The following is a 26,696-nucleotide window of genomic DNA, read 5'->3' as shown; positions in this document are numbered from 1 at the left end:
AGTTACCATCGGGTGCGGCAAATTCTTAGAAAACAAGACTCTGCATTCATGAAATGCACGCTCTTAACGCTGGGCAATTCTGGTCTGTAACATTGTACTGCTATTATTTTGATCAATACGGTATATTATGTTATTTATGTAAATGTTTTTGTAGAATCAGTGAAATTTTGTATGACTATTCCTCTGAGAAAACCTTTTAGAATATAGATATGAATAAAATCTCCACTTACCTGCAACTAATAATTGTTTGACAACTATTTGAAAAAAGGCTTTAAAACTTAGTTCCTCAGTCCAGACTGAAACGTAGAGGGGACAGAGCTTTCTCTGTGGCAGGTCCTCGGTTGTGGAACACCTTGCCCCTTGAGATTAGAATGTCTCCTTCATTTATTTTTAAATCACTTCCTAAAACTTACCTTTTTAGCTTGGCTTTTTAATATTAATTTAATAGTCCTTTCTACTGCTACATTTTTACTGCTACAAGTCTTTTTATTATTACTATTTTATTACGAATACTTGATTATTATTATTTATTATTATTATTATTATTTATTATTATTATTATTATTATGTACAGCACTTTGTGCTCAATAAATAAATGAACTTAAACTTGAAAAATATGCATTGCGATTGAAAAAAAAAAAAAATTGACAATGAAAAACTCCTAATGAAAAGTGAGGGAAACTATTTCCGTTAACCTGAACTGTTAATTGTAGGCAATAAAAGGAAAATTGAGCTGATTACGCATCAAATCTGATCACTCCTTCAAAGTAAGATGCATTCAGACAGTATGGTGAAACCTTGATCGCTGACTGGTCTTTCCTGTTTCAGGCACTAATCTCTGCTCTAATGGTAATGGTGGCTGCAATCAGCTCTGTCTGGCGTTCCCAGGAGGAAAGACGTGTCGTTGTGCTCATGATCATCGTCTGCTCGATGGCGGAGACTGTAGACTTGAGTCCCACTGTCCTGAAAACAGCAAACCATGTCTGAGCGAAGACATGTGCCTTCCTCTGGAGCAGTTCTGCAATGGCGTCGCAGATTGTCCAGATCATTCTGACGAGAACTGTGAGAAATTGATCATTGTTTTTTATTGTTTTACTTTAACTGTTTTACTGATGCATATTAGTCAGAGTTACAATATTAAATATAAAGAATCAGCAAGACGTCAATTGTTACAATCTATCAGTAGAAAACTAAAGGAGTTCACGTTTCTTCCTCTGAATCAAACAGTACAATTATATATTCTTGCATCAAAAACAATATTAAGGCAAAACACAAATAAAAAAATCTAGAATAACATTATAAAAAAGCCAACACATGTTGGGCTATATAGTAATACAAAAACATACTTAAAAATATAAGTTTGCAAAAGGTATAGCAGTAAAAAAAGAAAAATGTAAATTCAAAAATATTTCCTGCTTGCTTTTTTTGCAAAATTGATACAAGTATGGTCTAAAATTTCATTCTTTGTGGTATTAAAAAGATCTTAATGTCTTCAATATAACTAAAATTAAACCTGCAGATTGCCTGACTTGCACAGATATCAAACCTGAAGCTACATACATTTTCAAAAACGGTATTTACATAAATCGTTTAATGTGACGTAGCAGCTTTACACTAAACTCTGAAAATCCTGCAGTCTGAACTCCGCATAAAGCGGGTCTGTGTCTGCTCTAAGTAGTCGTGGCACAGATGTTTTCCCACTGCATGACTATCTGGAGCAGCATTTCATCGCTGCTGTTTACACTGCAGGATGGACTGGCGTTAGGGAGTTAGGCGTTAGGGACCCAAACCACATCTCACAACAAAACACGCGCGAGAAGTGACATGGAAACAACACAATGTCACGTAGTATTTCTTTTTATGGATTACATAATGAGAAAGAAGCCTTTATTGGAGTAGAAAATGGACTTATTTTGCTCACCTGGCTTTAGAAGGGAATTGGCAATTTCTCTCAAACGTTTTTGACCCAGTTTTGCTCGGATGATACGTCAAACAGACACGGTTGCTAAATTTACACTGGCTTTTCCTGGGTCTAAAAGCCCAGAGAAGTCCTTTTAACTTCTCCCCTAAACTCCCGCTGGCCTGCAGCTACCCATACTAGTGGATGCTGCTCTCTCATTGGCTGTAGGTAATCGCAGATGTTATTTTCAATCAGAACACATTTAACACAACATGATTTTGAATCACTGACAGCTCCAGATTTTTAGCATGCTGAATGGGCATCAGCGACTCATCTGCAATTCTCTCAGATCATGTCTTTGGGGGTTCACAATGTTTTATTGTTACTCGCGTGAACGAGCACTTATTTACCTGTGATTTCAGACATTTGTCGGCGAGTAAAAATCAGGGCTAAAATCATGCAGTCTGAACTTGGCATTAGGAGCATCTTAAATGATTTGGATGTCTTTTTAAAAATTATCTAGTCTGCTCTGCAGTCTGTAAAATTAATTCTATTCTCATTATTTTTGTTTTTCAGGTCTTGATGATAAACAGTATAAAACGATTGGGATCAATCCTAAATCGTTTGCTCCAGGTTTGAGTGAGAACATCGTCCCGGCGAATGTGGAGTCAGAGATGTGTGACATTAAGCTGTGTAAAGGGAACGGCAAGTGTGTGAGCCGGAACGGCAAGACTGTGTGTGACTGTCATCCAGAATTTAGCGGTGAAAACTGTGAGGATCGTTCAGGTCTCTTGCAGGGACCCGTCCTGTATGGAGTGATTGGACTGTGTGCTGGTGTGGTGGTCCTGGCAGTCACTGTCGGCATCATTCAGAGGAAGAAAGCCACAAATCAAAGGTGTGCTCTAATCAGATAACTGGCATTTACTGCATGGGTTTAATTAGCTAGAGCATGGGTCTCAAACTTAATTTCTGAAGGGCTGCAGCTCTGCACAGTTTAGCTTTAACCACCTCCAACTCACACCTGCTTAATATGACCCATTTCCACTGAGAGGGACAGTATAGTACGGGTCACCTTTATCAAGCTTGCATTTCCACTGCTAAAAGGGTACCTTTGGTGGACGTGGTGTATGACAGTTTCAGACAACGTCATTTTTACTTGAGGAAATGTCACAGTAATGCCGTACATGTCGTTCACAAATCATACGAGAAGCACTTCTCACAAAACAGGAGCTTTATACACGTAAATACTTGTGTAAAAATGTGTATTACTAACCTTTATATCAATTTGATTTAAATATAACTAAGTCTATGATTCTGCAACGTCTGCAATTATCTGAAATGTATATTATGTATAATATTATGAGCAATGCTCCGTTTAAGCCTTCGCCATAATGGTTTTGTCATACCATGGCTCAAAATTAACTTCTTTACTTGGTAACACTAGTGCTCCCAACTTAAAATATTTAGGAGCATCAGAAAAAATGTAGAAGCACCCACCAAAAATGAATGAGCACCATTGCAAATTGTATTTTAAGGGATTTATTGTATTTTAAAACAGCATCAATTAGGAATAGAAAAACCCAGAAACAACTATCTAACTAATGCTGAGATGACCTATGGATATTTGTGTAATAATTCCAAAACGAATGTCTAATAATTATAAAATATTAATGATGACAATGTCAATAATACTAACAATGAATTACTTTTCTCATTATGATGCTGCTTTAAATGTGCTTGATTGCGAGTTATCTGCAATAAAGTCCTACTGTTACTTTATGAAAAATAAATTTAGGGTTTGCATCAAACACACATGAAGCATTGCAGTAAGAAATATTTATTTTGTACTGCTGTTTTTATATGCTTGTCAATTTAATCAATATTTCTGCTACAAAATAAACGAAAGACTATAAATCATTCAATGCTGAAAGCTGCAAAACAGTCATCAGTAACTAAATAGCAAAATAATATACACCTCAACAAAGAATTGAGAAAAGAAAGTAAAGTCTCACTTCCACTCTTTAAAAGTATGGTTTGGGTTTGTCATTTTAAGGGTGCTTTCACACCTGTGAATCGATTCAGTTGTTCCGAAACAGATTACAAATGTTACATTGTTGCTCTTTGCTCTTGGAGCGGTTCGCTTTCACATTGCAAAGTTTCTAATCGGACCAAAAGAGATAAACTCTCCTCACATTGGTCAGAGTGTCAGGGTTTATTTTGCAGGGTCCCGCTAAACTATCAGTAGAGGTGGTGGTTTGGTGGTGATTGACAGGGTGTGTCCGTGCAACGTGTCTGAGGAGAGACGCGGTGGGGAGGGGTGAGAAGGGTGCGTTACGATGCCTATTTGAGGACCGGGAGGGAGACGCGAGATTACCGGGAGATCATCACTCGTTTGCGGGCATCCGGAGACTTGCGAAACTTCCCGCCCTACTCATAATTCTCTCTTCATATAGCCGTATGCCTATTACATATCCATAAAACACTGATATAACCGCGCTCGGATCGGATCGCTTTCTCACTGCAATCGAACTGCTCCAGGGTTAGTTTCAATCAAGATCGCTTGAATGAGGTGGTCTCGGCTCAGAGCGATTACTTTGGCGCGGAACAGAGCGCGATTGCCCTGTTCACATATGCCAAACGAACTGCGCTAACTGGACAAACGAGACGCGTTCCGAAACAAAAGTGTAGGTGTGAAAGCACCATAAATGTTCAGTCTTGTTATGAGCTGATCTTCGTTTTTCTGTGTTTGTGGAAAGCAGGCGAGTCAGCCGGACCAATATATGAGCAGGCAGAGCAGGATTCTTGCGATGACCACCAGTGCAATACCGCTCCTTGTTATGAGCCGCAGTTTCAGTGTAAACCTAAAGGCGAGCTTCTTTGTACAGTCATAGATTTTACATTTAGCGGACATATGCACTGAACACGCAGTGAATGCAACGCATCCAGATTCGGGCACCTTCTCCGAAAATGCTCATCTCAGCTGGCGGATCAACATTAAACATGTCATGATCGCTGTCATCTGCACCTTTATTATTATTATTGTTACGACTTTAAGTGAGGTCTGCACACCTGTGCTTTTCACTCTTCAGCCGTTTGCGTTTCCTGCGGTCACAAAAGCTCCTTGTCATCTGATAGTGGAAAGCCTATCAGATGACATGATTGACCGCTATAGTAACAGGGAAGACCGATTCAACCCGTTTTTTGAAAAAAATGAAATCAGGTCGCACTACACCCATTATATCCAGTTGCACAAATGCTCCCAAAAATTTCGGGCGCATATGCGACCAAAATGGTCACAATTTCGAGCCCTGCATACTAATAGCGAATAGGTCATAATGACAGGAGTTCTTCATCTGAAAAATACCAATCTGCAAATGTGTTGCTAAACAATCAAATGTGTTACTAAACGTCATATTTCAATCTATTTCAAGCTACGAATATTTGAAATGACAAATCAACAGAACAAAACCAAGATGTGATGCACAAACTGAACACTTGCAACCAATATATTTATCCCGCAGCTGATTTTCATTGAAGAGCATGCAAACATACTAAGAGTTATAGGTAACTTACTGTACATTGTTATGGGTCAATGATGCTAATATTCAGCACAAATCCATCATTTCCCCTTTCTGGCTGTTCTTTCTATGAATGAAGTATGTAGAAGCACTGTCCATGTATGTTTCCTCGTCGTTTGTTAATGCTATATTTCATTGCACATTAATCTATCAGGGTTTTTGGCTAAATTCGTGCCAGGCACGAAAGCTTGACAGGCGTAGCAACGCTAAAGAAGGTGGGGCTTAGCAAAGGGTCAATTAATGCAACTCTCTAATCAAAGGGTGTTAGTTCAGCATCCCCTGTTCCCCAGCCTGTTCGGTCCATACTTTGACGGTGCGCTGCTGTTCTCCTCTTAACCTGCAGCTTTACATCAGACATGATTTTTTTTTTAATTCACTCACAGTGCGATGTTCAGACCCCACTGCGTTAAAAGCTTCAGCTAAACTCTCCCGCTCTATTTTTTTTCTTTAGTTATTAATTCCGAAGGACAAACTTGCAAATAACTTTTTATCTCTGGTCTACCTCCGATAGGAGCACCTCCAATTCACATTCTTTGAAGTTTCTCTTCTTGCTTGCTTTTGCCATTGCTTTGTCATTTGGTTTTGCCAAAGTAGAGTCATTACCATAGTTTTACAGGGGAGGAGGCAGGGAGGGGTTTTGCGCTTGTGCACGTGTGCTCAGTTTCACATTAATTTGGATGTACAAAGAGAATGTGTGGGATTCAGCGTACGCAGTGTTTCATACTTTTGAATTTTTTACTGCGTATGCACGTTTACAGCTTTGTCCGTACGCAAGGTTTTAGTATGAATTCAATTCTTTGTACATGAAGCCCCTGCAGTTTTGCCTGCATGTACTCTGTGGAAGAATGACTGTGTCTAACGCTCTGCCATACACAACAACCACAGATTTATTTCAGCAGCTGATGTGTGACACGTGCTAATTTGCGTCATCACTGGTGACGGGTAATGCTTGAGGCATCAATTACATCCGGTTTCCACTTTTTCTTGTACTTTAATGTTAAAACGGCTCTCCGATGAATTGTCAGTCACTGAAATGGCCCTCCTGCCAAATTTGAGTTTGAGACCCCTGTTCTAGACCTAACATCTAACACAGGATAGCTTAAAACAAATTAAAGCGCCACCTCCACTATTCTGTCGTTACTGAGTATAAAAATGTAATTCCTTTTAATTTTACACTGTGTATCAAAAACATGGTGCTTATGTAAAGGGCTGCAAAAGATGATATGCAAGTGTAACATTCACTCAAGCACATTGAAGTAGAGTCAGTAAATTGACAGAATATTCATTTTTGAACTATTCCCCTTTAGACATTATGCAATGTCAGTGTTTTGATTAATGATACTTATTTATGTTTTATTTTGTAGAGACACTATTTGTTAACCTAAAAATGTTATGCTTTAAAAAAATAATACTTCAGCTTTTTAAAAGCTAAAAAGACGCTTGACTCAAATGTTAACTGTGAACTTTTTTTACATTTGAGTCAAACGTCTTTTTAGCTTTATTTTTGATTACGATAAATAGGGATTTTAAGTAGTGTCAAGTAATTCTATTCCTTAATTTTCAGATATAAAAGTTAGAAAATAAATTTAGGTACAATTTTAATGATGCAATTAATATTTAACTTATTTTCTGAAGTGACTTACCATCTACTGATTTACTCTGATTGAAGCATGTTTGTGTGTTCAGACGAGCAGCTCACACTGTGGACATGCAGGAGACGGGCATGAAGGAACTGGAGAAAAGACGTGAAGCATCTTCAGCTAGATCAAATGGAAAGGACACAGAAGTATCAGAGGTATGAAGTGAGAGAGTGCTAGTTATATTAAAGGAAAAATATACTCGGGATATTAATGGGGACATGAATTGAGGAAACCTATTACCCTTGATCTTTTGATGCGGATGTTAATGTGCTGTAAAAGCGTCCTGTAAAATCAAGACTTATATCGGCACAGTTGCAAGCCACATTATTGGTGGCCCTCTAATTGTAATGGTGTAGTGACGTTCTCTCCCTCATTAGCATAAACAACCCTGAGTAAGAAGCAGCCATCCGAGTTTTAGTACCAAACCTGCTGAAGATGATATCAGCGACTATTGTAATGAAGCACAAATGAAAGATAACATTAGTCCTGATGCACAAGCGTTTGTAGCTCCGCCCTCTTTTCAAAAGCATAATCTCATTTAAATTTAAAGCGAGTCACCAAAATGCTACATCATAGATCAAAGCCTAAAAGGGTCAGTTTTAAACATTATTTATGGGGTATTTTGAGCTGAAACTTGACTTGCACACTCTAGGGACATCAGAGACTTATTTTAGATCTTGTAAGGAGGTCCATAATAGGTCCCCTTTAAGGAAAATAAAGGGAAAATGATTAAATGTAACCAATTCTGGAATAAGTTGTACATCCTGATATATCTGGTTTACACTGTATCTGCAGTTCGTGACCCCTTTAATTCTAAAACCATGTGACCTTAAATTCTTCCTGTTGTGCTTAAAATATTCCCATTTAATCATACTAGATATTACATGACTTTTATATCTGTTTCAGGAAAATGTGGTGACGTCTGTGGACTAGCTTCATCACGTCGGCTGAAGTACCTTGGTTTCTTGAATAAAGTCATGTCGCATTTGGAAAAGTCAAATTCACAGTCTGTTTAATATTATTGTCTGCATGTAATCAGACTTTCACTAGTCATTCTGTTGTCATCCAATGGGTCTAAAGGCAGAATACTTTAACTCACCGACTGCTGATATCATCTTGGTTTACCACATAAGTTCAGTAAGAACTGATTTTGCCACAGCCACCACATTGTGTATCAGTCATAATGAAAGATTAAACTGATTTTATTTAATGAACGTGTTGTGAAATGAACGTCTTGACCACAACCAAATAGTAGAGGGAATTTAAGGGGCGGGGTTGCACTGAAAACTTAAAGGCTCCACCTACAATGACATTATCAATCCATCAAAGAGGATTAATGCATGCTCTGAAGTGTAATTTGAAGATTGCTAAGGACGGTACAACGGTAGACAAGCTCTGACTGATCTCAAGGTAATATATTAAGTAATATTCATTTGTAAATGTTTTTACATAAATTGTTCTGATTTGTGTAGGAAATTGGTCTAAAATCTGTTTTCTAAAACAGGATGAAGAATTTCATAATTTTTGTCAGCCTATTAAGCGTGACCCTTGGCTTCCCAGTGGGTTCGCCTTTATATAAGGTGAGTTTCACAACAGACTTTAAAAATTAAAGGTGCAGCAGGTGATTGTCTTCAGAAACATGTTTTGTTGTGCTGGTTGAAAGTCTCTTCACATCTCAATAGTAATGATTACAGTAAATGATCTAAATGTGTTTATGTATTTTTATATTCTGGGTAAGGCATAAGATTAAAAAATGTTCATTCAATTAAATATTTTCCGGCTGACAATTACCATAATTCTGATAAGTAGCCCAAACTGTCTATCAGCAAATGTAGATTTGTACAACGGCACATCTGTTCACGCAGATCCTCTATTTGTGTGTGCACCCCTGCATGTGCACTGTGCGTTTACATGCACACGAGACGATCCCAGTTGCAGTATAATCAAATGCTGATCAACTTTTTTTAATCCTGAATCAATATTAGAGCTAGTTTTGCATGGTGGAGGAAGGACGACACCATGTCCGAAGTATTTCTGTTAGACAGGTAATGTTCTGTCTTAAAGCAAGTTTAGTCACGCAAAGCTGATGTAGATTGTGTTGTAACGAATGGGTTATCTGCACTGAAGTGTTGTTCAGCCACTGAAATCTCTTGGCGATAGATTTATGTGACTATTTTCAATGTCATAAGGGACCTTTTACATCATCAATGTAGATTTTTATTTAGTTTTACAATAAAACATCAGTAAATAGTGCCATGCTGCCTAGCCTGCTTTACAGAGGTCTAGTTGTTTAAAAATGAATGTGATTATAAAAGCAATGATAACCTGTGATGCACTCCCTATACTGTTTACCATGCTACTCTGAATATTCACTCTGAAATGGCATGCAAGTATGGCTTAAGCAGGTCGCACACCAGAAGCGCCGCGACACGGCGCGTACATGACAGTTTAAAGTATCGCACACCAGACGCGCACATTCGAATGATATTTAACATGACACTAATCAGATGGCGCTCTGTGGCGCGGCTGAAAAATGAACTGCGTCCTGAGCCGTCGCCGGGCGCCGCCGACAGCCGCCGACTTGCGGCGCTGGTGTGTGTATCCTGATAGAAACCTATGTTTAGAATTCTAAAATACATGGCGCTGCGTGGCGCTGCGCGGCGCGCCGCCGAGCGGCGATTCTGGTGTGCGACCTGCTTTAGTAACAAGTGTAATTTCTGCACCCACTGGCCAACGACTAACTACATTTCTAACTGGTAAAATGACGTGAACGAGTGGATTGTCTGCTGTCATGTCGCGGAGTCCTATTCTTGCAATTCCACATAAATGAAACGCGCATATATATATATATATATATATATATATATATATATATATATATATATATATATATATATATATATATATATATATATATATATATATATATATATTAAGGGTGTTACGATTTAGATTTTTAATCGAAATCGATCGAAATTTATGCTCAACTTCGATTATCGAATCAAAAAATAGAATCGTCGATGCTGCCACGCCCCCATGTCATGTTAGCTTGGGTTGCCAAGCGGGAAAAAAACATGCTTGTTGAAGTGCTTGTTAAACTGCAGACGCAGGAGACCCGTCGACAGCTTAAATCCTCTCCTCTTTCAATGAAGTCGCCGGTGTGGAAGTATTTTGGATTTCCAGTGAGTTATGTTGACAACGTTCGTGTTGTCGACAAAAAAAAAAAAACACAGTTTGCAAGCTCTGCTATGTACGTATTACAGTTGGGATGATAGTCGATGGGCGCATCGCGATCTTCTGCCCTGCCCCCGTTGCAAATCCGCTCGCGAAAAATACACACTCAGGCCCTGTTTACACTAATATGTCTGTTTTTAAATGGCATTTTAGAACGACAACGATCCACATCCACACTGGCGTGTAGCATTTCTGAGCAGCCCTCCTTCCTCACTACCGCTGAAAACGCACATCACGTGACCACACACACTCATTCACACACAGACGCACACAGTGTCATGCGCTCGACAGCGGGTCAAGGCAGTCAGCTGGTCAGTAGACTGCTTCCATCTTTTACTTTCACACAAGTACTTAGTCATTTTAGCCAACACCTCGGATACTGTTGGCTGGTTCCTGTTGGTTGTGCACCTTTTTTTTTTTTTACCAACGCCATTATAACGACACATCACTGCCTATTCACGAGTTCTGCAGAAAAAAGTCATTGACCGATGGCAATTATGTGTGTAACTTACCTTTATTCATTTACTGTATGATTTGTTTATGGGTAAAACAAAGACCATGCAAGTCAGGTAGTTAAAACTGTAGGCTACAAATAATTAATTAATTAATTAATTAATTAATTATTCATAATCGAAAATGTAATCGAATCGAGGATTTGGTAGATCGTGACATATATATATATATATATATATATATATATATATATATATATATATATATATATATATATATATATATATATATATATATTAGGGATGTGCGGAGCAGCCGGTATTTGTATTTGTTGAGTGGGAAAAGTATTTGTATTCGAGTAAAATTCAAAATGGCGCAAAAATATATATTTTTTCTATTACACTTCTAATTTACGTTATAGTGAAAGTATTGTTTAATTATACCCATTATATAAATTATAGTCATGCAATATTGGTTGTTGTTTTTGAACATGTGACAAGAAATGTCATTGAAAAGAAAATAACATAGAAGCCATTATCTCATCCATGGTTAAACCAACAACTAATAAAATACCATTGTGAATATTATGAACCTCACCACTACCATTCTTGTTGAAGGACACTGAATAGACAGAATAAAAACAAATAATACTTCAAAAAACTGTTCTTCTTCTGAAAGAACTTCTTTCCAATGGACAGAATTCCAAATACTAAAATTAACTAAATAAATCTAAATAAAACCCTGCCTGGGAGATCTGGCAGAACAAAAGTATTCTATATAATACTAAAAGATACAGCCCTGCTATTATCATCTGCCAGCCACAAAAAAAGACACAAAGTTTGTTTGTTTGTTTTTTTAAGTTTGAAACTGACTTGCTGGGGCAGAATGTGGCTGATGGTTTGGTGCTTGTGGAGGATTTAGCAGAACATAGCTGTGCTGATTGAGAGGATTGATGCTTGTGGGGGGTTCACAGACAGTATCAGGAGAGGATGCTTTTAGTGCATGTGATAATACATTACATAGAAGGTTGCGCGGTGGCACAGTGAGTAGCACTGTCGCCTCACAGCAAGAAGGTTGCTGGTTCGAGCCCTGACTGGGTTCTCCCCATGTTGGCGTGGGTTTCCTCCGGGTGCTCCGGTTTCCCCCACAGTCCAAACACATGCAATACAGGTGAATTGGGTAAGCTAAACTGTCCCTATTGTATGTGTGTGAAAGAGTGTATGGATGTTTCCCAGTGCTGGGTAGCAGCTGGAAGGGCAGCAACTGCGTAAATCCATATGCTGGATAAATTGGTGGTTCATTCCACTGTGGCAACCCCAGATTGATAAAGGGACTTAGCCGAAAAGAAATGAATGATTATGCATAGATGTTGACAGATGTTTAATATCTCTGCCGATTTCACTTTTGCCCACATTATACAGTATCACTTTGTTTTATCTGCAGCACCACTGACTGTAAAATTCTTCCACAAAGAACATGTTTTTTTTTTTTTTTTTTGACTGGTGGAGGACCAAGAAATGGCTCAGCAGCACTCTCACTCTTTTTCATGGTGCCCAAATGTATTTGAGGAGTTTCAAGTTAATAAAAAGTGACGGGAAGCTATGCTAAGGTTAACTAGCCTATAGCATATATCTTGCTGTCTGCAAAAGACAGTAATTTAGACGTACCATATAACTCCCATAAGTGCATACTATTCGACACAACAGCACAAGCATCGTTTTAACCTTTATAAACGAACGTTAATGTTACTCTGTCAACAGTCTATTGTCTAAATTACCGCGCTAACAGAGCTAACGTTGCGTAAACAGAGAGCACCCGATTGCAAACTTCCCGATCCCGATCAAACTCCGCTACAAGTTTATAAACTGCATCTGGAACCCAATTAAGGTACAAAAATCTATTTAACAAAAATAGTGATGCAGTAAAATATTTTTTTCGCTCAGCCGAGCCTTCTCTGTCTGTATCTGTGGAGAAGATTGTGCCTGACACCTCAGCCCCGCCCTCCGACTGAGCGTCTCTCTCTCTCTCTCTCTCTCTCTCTCTCTCTCTCTCTCTCTCTCTCTCTCTCTCTCTCTCACTCACTCACGCGGGCATGCACTGTGGTCTCTTGAGGAAACGCTGCTTTTTGATATAGTGTTTTTCTTGCTCCCGAATACAAATAATTTTTCAAGTATTTGTTCGAAATAAGTATTCGTAAAAACACGCTATTCGTGCCTTTCCGAATACCGTATTCGGGTTCGGCTCCACCCTTAATATATAAAAATAAAAATCTACATTATCGATGCTGTCAGAACCTTATAAAACTGAAAATAGTCGCATCAATCTTTCACCAGGGGATTTCAGTGGCTGAACAACACTTCTGTGCAGATAACCCATTCATAACACAATCTACATTAGCTTTGCATGACTAAACTAGCTTAAAGACAGAACATTACCTGTCTAACAGAAATACTTCAGACAAGGTGTCGTCCTTCACCAGTGTGCAAAACTAACTCCAATATTGATTCAGGATTTAAAGTTTTGATTAAGCATTTGCTTTTACTGCTGTCACTCCCTGTGCATTGCACATGAATGGGTGTGATGTACAAATCAACATTTGTTGACAGGCAGTTTGGGCTACTTAATTGAATTATGGGAATTGTCTACCTGACAACTTTTAATTTGATCAACGTTTTTTTAGTCTTATGCCTTACCCAAAATATAAAAATACATATAAACACTTTTAGATCATTCACTGTAATCATTACTATTGGAATGTGAAGAGACTTTCGACCAGCACTACAAAACATGCTTAAGACAATCACCTGCTGCACCTTTAAAGATGTAATGAAATTTTAGTATTTCCTTTAACCTTTCAACTCAAATGCAATTTATTTCTCTATATGATGCAGAGAGAAAGACGCAGACGTCAGCTGGGTTTTGGTTATGACTATGGATACGGATACAGATATGGACCGGTTTATCCATACTATCATATCCCCATCTATCAGCCTAACGATTTCAATGACATCACTCCTGAAATTTACATTGGTGATGATGTAAGACGTCCAGCAACGGTCAAACCCCCTGTTACTGCAACAAGACGTCCAGCAATGGTCAGACCCCCTGTTACTGCAACAAGACGTCTAACAACAGCACTGGTGAAGCCGGTGCCGTTTAATAACCTTCAGCCTACAGGAGAACCCTGTCCACAGCCCAGAGGAGACGATTTAAACAATGATCAGCTGCCAGTGTTCGTCTATGTGGATCCTAAAGAGTGGAGCTCCATGGGTGCGGTGGACAGACCCGTTTCTCCTGGTCAGACTGCTTCCAGTGATCTTCAGCCAGCGTTTGCCATCGTTCCTGGTGTTTTTCTTCCGACATCTGAGAACGGCCAAACTGTGATAAATCCAATGGAAGATCTCAATAACAGGCTGAAAACCCCAGACATGTTGAGAGTCGCTGCATCTGCTAAAAAAGAGAAAGATTGTTAACTCTTGTATTTAAATTTACTACCCTTTCGTTATGTTGGTGGCTGTTTTGACCCCATTGACTTATTTATTTTTTATTTTTTTGTAAAGCCATGACTGCATATAATCATGCATTCTTTATTGTTTGGTGGTTTTCCCTGTTGGGAAGAGGTAAAATGTGTAATTTTTACTGTTGGTCATCAGTTGGCAGCATTATTCTTTGGATAGGCCTGTGCAAACAAAGTTTCTGGCTTTTATTTGGAGTAAAACAGTAAAAACAATGTTTACTATGTTCTGAGAGCTGAGCTGCTTATTTTGATTTACTCGCATATCAAGATATGTGTGCAAAGGTCTCTCAAGTACACACAGAAATGCATTGAAGGCAGAATCTAAGCTTTTTTTAACACTGCAACTGATGATCAACAGTATAAATGAGAAATGGGACCTCTTCCACCAATCATGTGCATGATTATATGCAGTCATTGCTTTGCAGTCAAAAATGTCATTATAATGGAAGTCAATAAAGCAAAAACAGCCCAGAACATGAGAAAAGGGTAGTCAATTTGCCCAGAGTGTATTGTTGAATTTAAATAAATAAATAAACAAATCTTATTTTGACACTTTGGGGAAAATGCTTTGAATTTGTCATCAAAAAGCATTACATTTTGCTGACACGGTAAAAGTTGTGGCCAAATTAAGACTCGAAATTATCCCCAACAGCACACAAGGGTTAATGACAACATTTGGCAGGTCTCAAGAGTGATTACATTGAATATCACGAGCTGTTAAAATTAGACTATAACAATTAGCTTTAAAATGTTACACTTCTGTGTATTGTTTCAAATCTTTGGTTTAAGCATGTATTGAATGATTCTTGACTTCAGTAGAGCTTAAAGTCAAATTGATTACTGAATTTAAGTTTGTTGAAAGGGGGCAATATCATCAAACTACTATCAGTGGTTTTTACCCATTTTTGGATCTGTTTTTTATAAATGTTTTTCTTATTAAAGATGCTTTTAATGGTTGAGTTGTGTAATGAGTAATCCGGAGTCTCTAATGTGTCTAGCAATGATAGTAGTAGTCTAACACCTGTTGGAGTTGTAGTTTGTTAGCTCTAATCTTAATATCGATCTTAGCAATGTTTACATGAGAAAAAAATCCGATTGCTCCTAGCTAAACTAAGAACTTCCACCAGGAGAATAACATATATATATATATATATATATATATATATATATATATATATATATATATATATATATATATATATATATATATATATATATATATATATATATATATATATATATATATATATATATATATATACAGAGAGAGAGCGAGGGGCTACTAAATGAGACTATCCACCTAAATCAAGTTTAGAAATTAGGATGTCAGGATATTTTAAATGTTTTACTTTTTACAAATGTTTTTAATGACAGAGTTGTGTAATAAGAGTAATCATTAGTAGTCTCTTATTCGCCTGTTTAACCACAAACCTTAGCCTTAAGGTTATCAATAAGCTAGTATCTTTGACAACAGAGGCACAATATTGTTCCACAATTAACTAGGCAAGATGGGTACCTGCTGGAAAAAAAACTTAAACCAATTAGCTGGTTGACCAGCCTGGTTTTAGAGGGGTTTCGGCCATTTCCTGTCTGGGTCTTAGCTGGTCAGGCTGGAAAATGACCAGCTACTGTACAACCAGCTTGACCAGCCTGGTTTAAGCTGGATATACAGTAGCTGGTTTTTGCTGGGCTCTTGCTCAGCTCCCAGCAAGACCGGGTTGGAAATAGCCAAAACCAGGCTGGTCGACCAGCTAAAACCAGCTTGGGTTAGTTTAAGCTAGTTTTTTTAGATAGAGTAATTAGGCAAGTCCTTGGACAACAGCGTTTTTTTTTCTGTTCTGTAGCAAGTTGGGGAAAATAAAATCTTAGGGGGGGCGAATGATATTGACCTTAGCAATGTTTATATTTTTAAACCTATTTCTTCCAGCCAAACTAAGAACTTAGACTCATTTATTAGCCTCTCTCTCTCTCTCTCTCTCTCTATCCATCTAGACAGTTTTAAAGTTAGGATGATCAGAATATTTAAAAATAAAGACTAAATGGATTCTAAAGAGTGAGTGATTTATCCTGTGATCTATTTAGGCCAGGGATGTCAAACTCCAATTCCTGGAGGGCCGAAGCCCTGCACGGCCCTCCAGGAACGGAGTTTGACCTCCCTGATTTAGGCGGTATAATAAGATGGGATACAGCTACGGATTCTCACATAATTTATGACACTGCACACCAGTAATTATTATTTTTGTTTTAGCTACTGTGAGGGTTGGTTCATTTGATAATTAAATTAATATGGGTATAATTACTGCTTTACAATACTGTGATGATTGGGTTAAAGAGCTTAGTATCTATGCTTTTTGGGGATCGACGATATTTATACTTGTTAACTTCCGGCCGCAGCTATCTCCCTTCTAGCCACAACAGTATTTGGCTTCTGTACTTGCGCTGCAGAAAAAGAGATAAAGCCGAAGTCTAAATGACAAAAATAACCATTACTGGCAGAACTGTCTTCAGTCTTTTGTCTGTGGTGTTTTATTCTCTATGCTGATTAAAAATAAAGCAGTGTTTGCGTCTGACTGGAATCTCCGCTGTAGGCTGTTTCTGTGGCTCGTCTGATCCTGTTTTCGCCACACACTGATGAATGTGTTGTCTTATAAAAGCATCTGAGGCTTTTATGATTAATTCATCCTTCACACCATGACAAAAAAACAAACAAATGAAAGGTTGAGCCTCTGGGTGTGCTTTCAATTAAACCGGGGTCAAATTGATGCAAGCAAAACATGTTTACTGGAATTAACGAATAAACGGCTTGTTGACCGTTGGCTCTCTCTCCGGTGGAGGTCTGACTTCTGTCTCAAACACAGCAAACCAAATGCCAAATTACAGAGAAAACAGCACATAAACATCTCAACGATCTAACACCAAGCGTAAATTTGTCCATGTGTGGGGAAAAATGAATTCTCATATAAATATAGCAGTGCTGTTCCACTTCCAGCATCAGACCGTAGCCTACTGCCTACTTGAAAAAATCAGACTGTTCCTGAGGAGTTTGAACAAGCAAGGTAAAAAAATATGTTTATAAGCAAAACAATTTTAAAAAGCGCATCTACTGTTAATCTTAATGTCCATTGTTGGTTGTTTTGTTATTGAGATGAGCAACTGTTCTTCTTTAACAGAGAGAGAAGTTCAATAAAAGATGGATGGTTTGAGACCAGCACTGTTTGGATTGTTTTTAGTGTCTTTCTCCAATTCTAAACCGGTAAGAACACTTCATATTCACATCCAGCCTACCTTCACAAAAACCTTTTGTTTTATTAAATAGTTCATTCAATTTTGTTGTTTTTGTTCTTATTTTAGTTTAATTAAAAATAAAACAAAGGCTAAAAACTCAATCTTATAAAGCAGACCCTATTAAGTGTTTTAAATTGTTCAAGAAGCCTTGCATACTTTATAGTCAGCTTGATGAATCGACAGATGAATTTGCCATTTTTGTATATTTTGTTAGTTAAATTGATGAACATTTTCATGAAATATTCCATTTGAAAAACAGGCCTTGAATGGCTTATTTGAACCTTTTAAAGGTTTTATCTAATTGCTGCTTAATAACATGGCCAAATGGACGATTTTCAAGTTTTATTTATCATTTTTAATGATGTTTTATCATTTAAATATGGAGGAACATTTATTTTGAGTGTCATTTGTAGTTTTCTATTTTTATTTGAACTTTATAATGGGGTAACTTGTTTATATAAATTATGGCTGATTTTATTAGGGGTTTTTGCTCTTATTTTAGTTTTATCAAAAATACTTTTTGTGCAAAACAAATGCTAAAATTCGTCCTAAATCATACAAAGCAGACCCTATTAAACGTTTGAAATTGTTCAAGAAGCCTTGCATACTTTATAATCAGCTTGATGAATCGACAGATGAATTTGCCATTTTTGTATATCAATTTATTTCGGCTTAATTGCTACTTAATAATAGGGGCTGAACAGATGAACTTTTTTGTTGCTTAAATAATTTTTTATAAATAGGAATGGAAAAAAAAACATGAATTTATTGATTGTTATTATAGTTAAATTGGCCTTGAATGGCTTATGTGAACCTTTTTAAGTTTTTATTTAATTGCTGCTTAATAATATGGTTAAATGGATGATTTTCAAATTTTATTTTTGATGTTTAATAATGTTTTATCATTTAAATGGGGTTGAACATTCATTTGGATAGTCATTTTTAATTTTCTATTTTAATTTGAACTTTTATAATGGGGTAACTTGTTTATATAAATTATAGCTGATTTATTTAGTTTTTTTTTTTTAATTGCAGCATCATAATGGTACCCCATAACAGACAAATTAGCAGTTTTATTTATTTATTATTTTTGGACCGCTTCATTCAAATGGGGTTTAAAGTTAATTTTATTTAATTGTTACTTTATAAACAAGTTGAACAAATAAACTCGAAGGCTCTTTTTTTTTTAATTTTCTTATTTTATTTATTGATTCTTTCATTCATTCATTTTCTGTTCGGCTTAGACCCTTTATTAATGCGGGGTCGCCACAGCGGAATGAACCGCCAACTTATCCAGCATATGTTTTACGCAGCCAATGCCCTTCCAGCTGCAACCCATCTCAAGGAAACATCCACACACACTCATTCACACACATACACCACTGACAATTTAGCTTTCCCAATTCACCTGTACCGCATGTCTTTGGACTGTAGAGGTAACCGGAGCACCTGGGGGAAACCCATGAAAACATGGGGAGAACATGCAAACTCCACACAGAAACCAGCGACCTTCTTGCTGTGAGATGACAGCCCTTATTTTATTTAATTGTTACTTTATAATGAGGATTAGGGCGGCTCAGTGGTTAGCACTGTTGCCTCACAAAAAGAAAGGTGCTGGTTCGAGTCCAGGATGGGCCAGTTGGGATTTCTGAGTAGTGTGTGTCTGTGTGTGTATAAATGTGAGAGAGTATGGGTGTCCCCTAGTACTGGGTTGTGGCTGGAATGACATCCGCTGCATAAATAATTCAGTGCATCGGGAAAGTATTCATAGCGCTTCACTTTTCCCACATTTTTACAAGTTACATAAAGAATAATGTGGAAAAAAGAGTTTTTGAAATTGTTGCAAATTTATTAATAATAAAAAAAGCTGAGAAATGACATGTACAGAAGTTTTCACAGCCTTTGCTCAATACTTTGTTGATGCACCTTTGGCAGCGATTACAGCCTCAAGTCTTTTTGAAAATGATGCCTTAAGCTTGGCACACCTGTTTTTGGGAATTTTTGCCCATTCCTCTTTACAGCACCTCTCAAACTCTATGATGGTTGATGAACTGTCGCCCCAGTCTGAGGTCAGGAGCACTCTGGAGCAGGTTTTCATTCAGGATGTCTCTGTACATTTCATCTTTCCCTCTTTCCTGACTAGTCTTCCAGTTCCTGCTGCCGAAAAACATCCTCACAGCATGATGCTGCCACCACCATGCTTCACTGTAGGGATGGTGTTAGCCTGGTGATGAGCGGTGCCTGGTTTTCTCCAAACATAACGCCTGGCATTCACTCCAAAGAGTTCAGTTTTAGTCTCATCAGAGCAGAGAATTCTGTTTCTTATGGTTTGAGAGTCCTTCAGATGCCTTTTGGCCAATTCCAGTCATGGAGTGTCTTCCGTCTGGCCACTCTACAATACAGGCCTGATTGGTGGATTGCTGCACAGATGGTTGTCCTTCTAAGAACGATCACCTCTCTGACAATCCCTTCTCACTCGATCACTCAGCTTAGATGGTCCGCCAGCTCTCAGAAGAGTCCTGGTGGTTCCACACATCTTCCACTTACGGTTGATGGAGGCCGCTGTGCTCATTGGAACTGTCAGAGCAGCTGAAAATTTTCTGTAACCTTCTCCAGACTTGTGCCTCAAGACAATCCTGTCTCGGAGGTCTACGGGCAATTCCTTTGTCGTCATGCTTGGTTTGTGCTGTGACATGCACTGTCAACCCTGGGACCTTTATATAAACAGGTGTATGCCTTTTTAAATCATGTCCAATCAACTGAATTGACCACAGGTGAACTCCAATTAAGCTGCTGAAACATCTCAAGAATGATCAGTAGAAACAGAATATACCTGAACTCAATTTAGAGCTTCACGGCAAAGGCTGTAAATACTGATGTACATGTGATTTCTTTTTTAACTGTGATAAATTTGCGACACTTTCAAAAACTCTTTTTTCACATTGTCATTATGGGGTATTGTGTGTTGAATCTTAAGGAAATAAATTAATTTAATGTATTTTGAAATAAGACTAACACAAACAAATGTGGAAAAAGTGAAGCGCTATGAATACTTTCGGATGCACTGTATAATGGAGTTATTCATTTATCTAATGTACAATAATTAAACATTTAAATATAATTTTTTTAATCATTTATACCAGATCAATTTGGCTTTTTTATTAGCACATGTAAAAGTGGGATAATATTTGACTTTCATTTCGAATAGTTTTATCACATCATTTACATAATTGATCCATCTGTTCATTGACATTAGTTTTATTTTCCTTTAACCTGAAATTTCAGCATCACTATGTCTACAATCAGTAGTGTATTAGCAGCACTACTACAGTTATTAACACTCAGTAGTGCTTTACATATAAAAAAAAGCCCAAAACTGCACCTGAATCCTGTTCAGCATCCACCTCTTACTCTTAAACACATTTTGCAGTTGGACCACCTGACATTATCCAGTCAATCGTCTGAATCAAACGACTCCAGCTCTTCAGAGGAGATCTCCATCCCAAACCCATCAGTGGAGCCTCTGGAGCTGCACACCGGGATCCCCGACATCCTGGAGGATCCTCAGAACCAGACCAGCCCACAACCAGCACAACATCTATCCGCCATCCCACTGCTGGATGCCCTGAACAGCAGCAGCAGCAGCAGCAGCAGCAGCAGCGTCGTGTCTCTTCATCCAGAGGTGACTGTGGATCCGGGTGTCCAGCGGGTGGTGTTTCCAGACCTCAGCACTCCAGAGCCACGCTGCTACACACTGCCCATCACCACCGCCCCGCCAAAACCTGCCCGAGGAGACAGCATTTAATTCAAGAGGAAACTGAGCCTGAAAACATGGGGTTGTTGCAGATTTACCTTGATATTGGAGAAAAGCTTGTATCTCTTCACTGCTCTTCAGTATTGCAGAATTGCAGAATTACACAACCTTCAGCATCTTCAATTGGTTTAATTACTATTGTTATTAATATTAGTAGAGGAAAAGTGTGTTAAGCCTCATATTGCTTTCTAAATCTGTATATTACACTCTTAGAACAACTAAATGTACAAAACCTGACCTATAAGGACCTCTTTTTTCTTTCAAACCCTGCCTAAAGAGACGGCATTTAAATAAACAGTAAACTGAGCGCTAAAAACAGAGGCTTTGTTGCAGATTTGCTTTGACACTGAAGAAAAGCTTCAATCATCTTCACTGTTCTTTGGTAGAGTTGAATTATTTTAACACTCATAATGCTTTCTAAATCTGTATATTACACTCTCAGAAAACAAAATGGGCACATTTTTGTTCTTTTTTCTGCAAGGCAGCATTTAGTTTAAGAAACAGAGCGCTGAAAACATGGGTTTAGTTGCAGATTTACCTTGATATTGGCGAAAAGCTTGTATCATCTCTTCACTGTTCTTCAGCCACAGCCATGTCACCCTGCAGCCCAAGACCGGTTACTCACTGAAGCTAAGCAGGGCTGAGCCTGGTCAGTACCTGGATGGGAGACCACTAGGGAACACTAGGTTGCTGTTGGAAGTGGTGATAGTGAGGCCAGCAGGGGGCGCTCAATCTGTGGTCTGTGTGAATCCTAATCCCCCAGTAAAAGTGAAGGGGACACTATACTGTCAGTGGGCACCGTCTTTCGGATGAGACGTTAAACCGAGATCCTGACTCTCTGTGGTCATTAAAAATCCCATGGCACTTCTCGTGAAAGAGCAGGGGTGTAACCCCGGTGTCCTGGCCAAAGTCCCTCTATCGGCCCTTATGATCATGGCCTCCCAATCATCCCCTTCCACCGAATTGGCTCTATCACTGTCTCTCCACTCCACCAATGGCTGAGCACACTGACGCCATTGTCCTGTGGCTTCCGTCACATCATCCAAGTGGATGATGCACACTGGTGGTGGTGTGGAGAGACCCCCCTCATGATTGTGAAGCGCTTTGGTGTATGCGCTTTGGGTGTATGTCCATACACAATAAATGCGCTATATAAATACACATTACATTCAGTATTTGCAATTGGTTTAAGTATTATTGTTAATAATATTAGTAGAGAAAAAATGTGTTAACTCTAATAATGCTTTCTAAATATGTATATTACACTTTTAGAACAACTAAATGTACAAAACCTGACCTATAAGGACCCCTTTTTTCCTTTCAAACCCTGCCTAAAGAGCGCTAAAAACAGGCTTTGTTGCAGATTTACCTTAAAATTGGAAGAAAAGCTTGTATCATCTTCACTGTTCTTTTATAGTTGAATTATTTTAACTCTCATAATGCTTTCTAAATTTGTACATTACACTCTCTGAAAAACAAAACGGACAGACCTTTACCCTAAGGACCCGTTTTCCTTCCAAAACATGCCCGAGAAGACAACATTTAATTATACAGAAAACTGAGCACTGAAACCATGGGTTTAGTTGCAGATTTACCCTGATATTGCAGAAAAGCGGGCATCATCTTCACTGTTCTTTGGTACAGTTGAATAATCTTCAGTTACACAAATGTTCAGCTGTTGCATTCGTTAACATTGGTTTAAATCAGTAGTGATCAACCCTGTTCCTGGAGATCGACCTTCCTGCAAAGTTCAGCTCCAACTCTGATCAGACACACCTGAACCAATTAATTAGGACCTGAACAGCTCTTGATAATTACAGGCAGGTGTGTTTGATATGGGTTGCAACTGAAATCTGCAGGAAGGTCGATCTCCAGGAACAGGGTTGGTCACGCCTGGTTTAAATGTTATTGTTACTAGTGAGAAAAAGTGTGCACTCCAAATCTGTTTATTACACTCTCAGAAAAACAAAATGGCCAAAATTATTTATTTTTCCTGCAAGACAGCATTTAGTTCAAGTAACAGAGCGCTGAAAACATGGGTTTTGTTGCAGGTTTACCTTGATTTTAGAGAAAAACTTGTATCATCTCTTTACTGTTCTTCAGTATTGTAGAATTACACAATATTCAGCTTTTGCAATTGGTTTAAGTATTATTGTTATTAATATTAGTAGAAGTGTGCTAACTCTCAATGCTTTCTAAATCTGCGTATTACACTCTTAGAACAAACAGAATGTCCTTTCGAAACCTGCCTGAGACAGCATTAAAATAAACAGTAAACTGAGCTCTAAAAACAGAGGCTTTTTATGTCTTCCAAAACCTGCCTGAAAGTCAACTTTTAATTTAACAAGAAATGAGCGCTAAAACATGAGCTTTGTTGCAGATTTACCCTGCTATTAGGGCAAAGTTTGTATCATATTAAACTCTCTTCAGTAGTTCACAATATATTGCAATATTGTCGTTTTCAAGATATTGGCATGGTAACGCAGACGGGTGATAAATTACATTGATTTTATGTATTGGTTGATTATCTAAATTTGACCAGGATTGATCAGGCCTTATTATCTTTATCCTCACTTCCCCACTAGTTGCTGTTCTGCTATTGGCAGGAGCCCAAAGCTGAACCCAGAGCTGAAAATAAACATTATTGGCAGCAATCGAGACAACAACAACAGCCAATCGCAGTCAGAATATCTGCTCAGGTTTTTTCAGTGTTTGCACATTGATGCAGTTTTTTAGTCTGAATTAGTTCTGAAGAAGATTTTACCCCTTTATTATAATGTAATAAAATAAATGATTAAAAAACAAAACTAATAAAAACTGCATTTATTTCTAGGAAAATGTTATACCGTAAAAAAAAAAAAATCATTATCCCAACAAGTAACAACAATATGGTATATTTTTTCAGTATCATGCAGCCCTTGTAAAGTTACATAATGACACGACTTTCAGCTTTTGCATTCCTAAAACTGATTTAATTAGTATTATTATTTGTGGGGGAAAGCATGTCATCCCTTATAATGCATTCTAAATCTGAAAACTACACTCTTACAAATAAATGTACCCTTCTTTTTTTAACAACATTTAATCAAACAGGAAACTGAGCATCGTGTGCTTGAAATGTATGTGATTTGTTGCAGGTTAACAATGATACTGTAGAAAGGTTACACAGTAGAGTTGTTATCTTCAGAATTACACAATGTTCAACTTTTACATTTGATAAAACGGATTTAATTGTATTATTTGTGTGAAAAACTGTGTAATTTAATAATACTAATAATGCTTTCAAACTCTGTAAATTACGCTCTCAGAAAGTCACAAAGCAGCCACTGGGGTGATAAACTGAAGGATACATTTTTGTACTTCTACTTTAGTTCATTCATGTATTTTGGGTACAAACTGTACTCTAAAGACCCTTTTAATCTTTTTAAAACCCGTCAAAGGACATTTAATTACACAACTGCTGCTCTCGCATATAAGTGTGATCTCATTATTATTATTATTATTATTGGGGAAAATGGTTAACCCTCATCATTCATTAAAGATATGTATACAGTATGTGCAGCAAAAAAAATTATAAATGAATAAAAAACATTAAGAAACCACACTGAAAAAAATCATTCAAAGATGATTCCTTGGATTTACTCAATTTTTTTACGTTAAGTTGTTGTAAACAATTTATTTGCGCTGAATTTAAACAAACAAATTAAGTTGAACATTATTAAACTTAATTTGTTTGTTTAAATTCAACACAAAAAAATTGTTTGCAACAGTTTTGCATGCAACACTTTTTTCAGTGCACACTGTATCTGATGACTGCGAACAAAACTATGTAACCCTTAATAATGCATTCATTGAAATACTCCTTGGAAAAACCCTGGAGTGTTAAAACCCCACAATAAAGATTTCAACATTGAAACTTGTCCGAGCAGAACTCGAGGTTCTGTAATGCACTTTGAAAGCGTAATTAAATGGAAAACACCTATAATCACGGGGTATGGTCAAATTTTGATTAAGATTTACAGTAAACTGAGCTTAAGAAAATGATCATAAAGTGTGGCTGAAAGTCATATAAAGCTGTATTTCACAACCCTGTCATCAACGGTGACCTCAACATTCACTGCTGCTGATGGAAAAAAACAAAGTGCTGCTGGTGGAAAGTTTATTAATGCCACATCTCAACATGGCGGTGCAACATAACTGTGAGTAACTGTTACAGGTGGAGACTAGAACAATTCTGCTTTAAACCCTGCAGGCAGCATAGTTCAGTTAGACTTTTATCTCACAATTCTAAAAGTTATAAATTCATAATTTCGTTTAATCTCGTAATTTTAATTTAGTAAGAAATAATTTCTCAATTTTGGGTTAATAAGCAATAATTTAAGCTTTTTTTATCTTAATATTGATTAAGTCATAATTTAAATTTTTTATCTCGTATTATTGATCAAGTCATAATTCAAATTATCTCGTAATATTAAGTCATAATTTAAATTTTTAATCTCTCAATTTCGAGTTAAGCCATTTCAACTTTATCTCGTCATATTAAGTTATAATTTAAACTTTTTATCTAGTAATTTTGATTTAGTAAGCCGTAATTTTGAGGCAATTCGTAATTTAAACTATCTCAAAAAGTTAACTGAGTAAATCAAACGTTTATCTTGTAATTTTAATTAAGTTATCATTTTGAGTTAAGGCACCATTCAAACTTTTTATCTTGTAAATTTGATTAAGTCCTAACAATAAGCAGCATTGATAAGCTTATGTTAGAGATTACTTCAAAAATCCAAAATATTCCTCGTACTTGAGGACTGATAAAATAAATAAAAATAAATAAATAAAAGTAAAACATTATAGTAATTTTTTTAGCCAACTTGCTAAAAATGCATATCTATTAGATCACAGTTGTTTTCCATTTCATTACATTGAGCTCTCTTGGCCACTGTAGATCTGAATTAAATCAAAATTATGAGAATCGAATTGGGATATAAGAATCAACACACAGCTGTAATTGCTGCTGAATGAATATAAGCTTATATAGCAGGCTTTACTTCATAAACCAGAAAGAGGACTCACAACATAAATAAATAAATAAATGGAAAAAAAAGTTCTATACAAACTGCTTAAATAAATGTGTGCAATACCTAACCAGTCTTGTCGCTGATCCCAGTTGTAAGAGCATCAAATAATAACTTGACTTCTAGTTGGTCATTTGGAAAAGTGGCAGAAAGTGGATTTTTCAGATGAATCATCTGTTGAACAGAATCACAATCATCACAAA

General features: G+C 37.3%; 3 protein-coding genes across 10 annotated transcripts in view; all 3 read left to right on the top strand.

The window, feature by feature from the left end:
- lrp13a (low-density lipoprotein receptor related-protein 13 a) overlaps positions 1 to 8,332 on the top strand; it is a 43,501-nt gene extending 35,169 nt beyond the window's left edge. For 3 of the 4 annotated variants that reach the window (NM_001446543.1, NM_001446542.1, NM_001446541.1), the window contains 4 exon segments: positions 829 to 1,062; positions 2,477 to 2,795; positions 7,165 to 7,273; positions 8,025 to 8,332. In NM_001446543.1, coding sequence (NP_001433472.1) covers positions 829 to 1,062; positions 2,477 to 2,795; positions 7,165 to 7,273; positions 8,025 to 8,051 — 689 coding nt within the window. In that variant the 3' untranslated portion in view covers positions 8,052 to 8,332. 4 annotated transcript variants of the gene reach the window in all.
- Positions 8,333 to 8,401: 69 nt separating this feature from the next.
- On the top strand, positions 8,402 to 15,279 carry LOC141385750 (uncharacterized). 2 transcript variants are annotated; one of them, XM_087253266.1, is made up of 3 exons: positions 8,402 to 8,540; positions 8,623 to 8,698; positions 13,697 to 15,279. In XM_087253266.1, exons 2-3 carry the CDS (start codon positions 8,624 to 8,626, stop codon positions 14,276 to 14,278), a joined length of 657 nt encoding a protein of 218 aa, XP_087109392.1. In that variant the 5' UTR covers positions 8,402 to 8,540; position 8,623; the 3' UTR covers positions 14,279 to 15,279. The 2 variants fall into 2 exon arrangements, with proteins under 2 accessions (XP_087109392.1, XP_087109391.1); XM_087253265.1 differs by having other exon boundaries at positions 8,459 to 8,528.
- Positions 15,280 to 15,735: 456 nt separating this feature from the next.
- Positions 15,736 to 25,049, top strand: LOC147843850 (uncharacterized). Of its 4 annotated transcripts, none has more exons than XR_015490808.1 (4): positions 15,736 to 17,378; positions 17,493 to 17,575; positions 21,038 to 23,127; positions 23,297 to 25,049. XR_015490808.1 is itself a non-coding variant. In XM_087253278.1 (3 exons), exons 2-3 carry the CDS (start codon positions 17,513 to 17,515, stop codon positions 21,410 to 21,412), a joined length of 438 nt encoding a protein of 145 aa, XP_087109404.1. In that variant the 5' UTR covers positions 15,736 to 17,378; positions 17,493 to 17,512; the 3' UTR covers positions 21,413 to 25,049. The 4 variants fall into 4 exon arrangements, 1 of the variants encoding a protein (XP_087109404.1); XR_015490807.1 differs by having other exon boundaries at positions 23,285 to 25,049; XR_015490806.1 differs by having other exon boundaries at positions 21,038 to 23,130.
- Positions 25,050 to 26,696: the final 1,647 nt, after the last annotated feature.

The sequence above is a fragment of the Danio rerio genome, chromosome 5 (assembly GCF_052040795.2).
Source record: "Danio rerio strain M-AB ecotype USA chromosome 5, GRCz13ab, whole genome shotgun sequence".
NCBI classification, from domain to species: domain Eukaryota; kingdom Metazoa; phylum Chordata; class Actinopteri; order Cypriniformes; family Danionidae; genus Danio; species Danio rerio.
Note: the sequence above shows the minus strand (reverse complement) of the source record. Positions and strands in the feature narration are given on the sequence as shown.

Coding starts and splice junctions, on each gene's coding strand:
- LOC141385750 (XM_087253266.1), top strand. CDS start 8,624: ATGAAGAATTTCATAATTTTTGTCAGCCTATTAAGCGTGACCCTTGGC. Junction 8,699..13,696: donor TGGGTTCGCCTTTATATAAG/GTGAGTTTCACA, acceptor TATATGATGCAG/AGAGAAAGACGCAGACGTCA.
- LOC147843850 (XM_087253278.1), top strand. CDS start 17,513: ATGGATGGTTTGAGACCAGCACTGTTTGGATTGTTTTTAGTGTCTTTC. Junction 17,576..21,037: donor CTTTCTCCAATTCTAAACCG/GTAAGAACACTT, acceptor CACATTTTGCAG/TTGGACCACCTGACATTATC.